This window comes from Ranitomeya imitator, chromosome 7 (genome assembly GCF_032444005.1).
Source record: "Ranitomeya imitator isolate aRanImi1 chromosome 7, aRanImi1.pri, whole genome shotgun sequence".
NCBI classification, from domain to species: Eukaryota; Metazoa; Chordata; class Amphibia; order Anura; family Dendrobatidae; genus Ranitomeya; species Ranitomeya imitator.
Window position 1 is genome coordinate 224,047,154 of NC_091288.1, and position 2,738 is coordinate 224,049,891.

A 2,738-nucleotide genomic window follows, 5' to 3' on the forward strand; every position below is an offset into this window, starting at 1 on the left:
GGTGTAGATTTACCTTACACTATGCTGAAAACAACCTGTGAATAGTGGTCTCGGAAATAAACCCATCTGGAGTAAAGACGAAACCGGAAATTCCAACTTCCATGACATATCCATACCAGTGACATCTAATAATGTGACCCCATCATGTACCAAGCCTCCAAAGTCACAATTATCTCTGCACCCCTAAATCTGCACCCCACCTGCTCTACAAATGACAGTCAACGGCGCCACGTTCATACCGTAAGCCACAGAACAGGTGTCAGACGCTGAGTTGTGAAGTTGTATCTTCATCACGGCTTTGGTCAATGTTCTCCTGATAATTATTCCATTACTTATTCCTCTTTCAATGATTATGGCAACTGAACACATTGTACCAAATTAGTAAAAAAAGAATATTCTTGAGATAAATATAGGGATCAAGAAGCAAATATGGTGCAAAGCTTCCGGTCTAACGGAATGGACATTTTTGAACCTTATAGGAAGAAAAAAAATCTAAAAAAAAAACCTTTCTCCTAAAAATAAATGTTGACCCCTGGGTTTCTATTCTTGGAAATCTAATATAAATTAGGAGAAGATCCTTAAATAAAGTCGTTTGCTGAGACATTATTATTCTTAGCATACAAAATACTTCACATTTTTGGATTAAGCAAAATCCACCTGATACGAGTTCAGTTAGATACGAGGAGAAATCACATTCACAATTCTGAAAATTAAAATGAATCACTAAAACGATCTTTTCACTGATAGCTGATCTGATTGTCTGGAAAATAGACGATGGTTGACATCAGTGAGACGTGAACTAAGTGTTTTTTGCTGATACCGTGTTTGTCTTTCTTTCCCTTTTCCCTATCGCAGGGCCCACCGTTTTTATTGTGTCCCCGGTGTTCCCTTGTGAGTCTCGCCACTCTGTGACTGACCACCTGTTGGACGTGTCATGCTTGGACAGTCACTTCGTGACACAAAGGACTCGATGCCTAACATCTTGTGACCCCAGTAATGAAGCCGCAGGCTCCACAATGAAACACCACCTCAATGACTGATGGCTGCTCGAAGTCCTGCCTTCCTCGGGTTACTGTTGACAGTTCATTTTTCCAGGGACATTTGCATTCTGGGCACATTTGCATCCTTAGTCGCCTTGCAGTAGATGAAGCACAGAGGTTTATTCCACTGGAGCTCATGCGGTTGGAGACAAATGGTCTAACATGGAGTGGCCTCTGTGGATGTCCATCTACACGCTCATCTCATGCCCCTTTGGAATAATCATGAACTTCTTGATTTTTCATGTGTATTACAGAGATTACGCGCAGGGCAATCCTCTGACAGTGTGTGACCAGATCCTGTCCTCCATGACGGTCAGCAGCCTCATCCTGCAGTGCACATTGTCTATCAGCATCATTACATACTGTGCACCAACCAGCCCCCTCATTCTTAGACATATCACAATATATAACTTTTTCATGATTTTTTTCCTTAGTGAAGCTAGTTTTTGGCAGACAGCTCTCCTCTCAACCTATTACTGTGTCAAACTCCTCAGTTTCTCCCATCGATTCTTCAGTTGGCTGAAAAAGACCATGTTGACCTGTACCATGAGGCTCGTGATGGTGACCACAGCCCTGTCATTCCTCATCAATATTCCCTTTGCGTGGACACTACATCTAGGCAATCCTTACAATCTGACTGAGGACATGTGCGGGACAACTTACACTGTCAATCTTCCGTCTCTGCATGTGTCTCTAAACCTGATATTGGGCAGTTGTCTACCGTGTCTTGTTACCTTCACCTGTATTAGTCTCAGTGTCCACACGATTCTGCGACACGTCTGGCGTGTTGGGCAGAATGGGCTCCAGCTCAGCTCGGCTCGGCTTGGTGGCCTGGTTTGGGCGGCATGTACAATGAGTCTTTGTGTTTTCTGTGACTTGTCCTTCAGTGTGAATGTCATCGGGACACTTTTATCGTCGTTCAGCATATCCGATGTTTTATACAGCATCTATTGGGTAATTTTGAGTTCTTATGGCACTGTGCGATCCATCATTTTAATAAGTGGAAATCCAAAATTAAAACTTGGAGTGTTCAGAAGAAATGTCCACTCTTGACTTCATAAAAATAGTGATCGATTCAAGTGTAACTTCGTCTGCAGCTGAATCCTCGCCTCATTGTTATTCTGGACTAAATGTAGACATTTTAGATTTTATTTGGGAATTCACCCACTTCCCCATAATGCAGACTCGTCTTCCATGTTTTATGATAAACTATCTTCTGCATGTGTCACGGCCAGCGTCGTCCATCATTACCCAGAAACGGAATGGAATCATACAGAATGGAAGTTCGATGATTAGTAAAGAAGATACAGAATATCCACAGAAACCTTCTCCATCATCGAGACAACAGCCAATTTATGAAAGAAAGGACAATATCGAGAAGAAGAATGAATCAGCAGAAAAGTTCTGATAACGTGACCCATGACGACAAAAATATAATGTGCTTTCTGCCAGCTACCTGGAATGGAGCAGACATGAAGACGGACTAAATACTAAGCTGCTTGTGCGTTACGCAAGGAAGCTCAATGGTCCTCCCGACCTAGAAAGAATCATTCTGTGGATTTTATTTCTTTCTTTGTTCCTTTTCTTCTAAATTGTATTAATTTGCTGATAAATGTAAATCTTTAGAAATAAAAATATATAGAGGAAACGTGATAATTTATTACAGATGTCTGGTAAGATGGTTCAGTGTGCAGAAAC

The 2,738-nt window shown here is 41.6% G+C and overlaps 1 protein-coding gene across 1 annotated transcript; it reads left to right on the plus strand.

Moving 5' to 3' along the window:
• Positions 1 to 1,202: 1,202 nt before the first annotated feature.
• On the plus strand, positions 1,203 to 2,093 carry LOC138646239 (taste receptor type 2 member 4-like). The gene has a single exon (XM_069735706.1). The coding sequence runs from the start codon at positions 1,203 to 1,205 to the stop codon at positions 2,091 to 2,093; it is 891 nt and encodes a 296-aa protein (XP_069591807.1).
• Positions 2,094 to 2,738: the final 645 nt, after the last annotated feature.

What these genes read in the sequence shown, in the direction of transcription:
- LOC138646239 (XM_069735706.1), top strand. Translation starts at nt 1,203, where the DNA reads ATGGAGTGGCCTCTGTGGATGTCCATCTACACGCTCATCTCATGCCCC.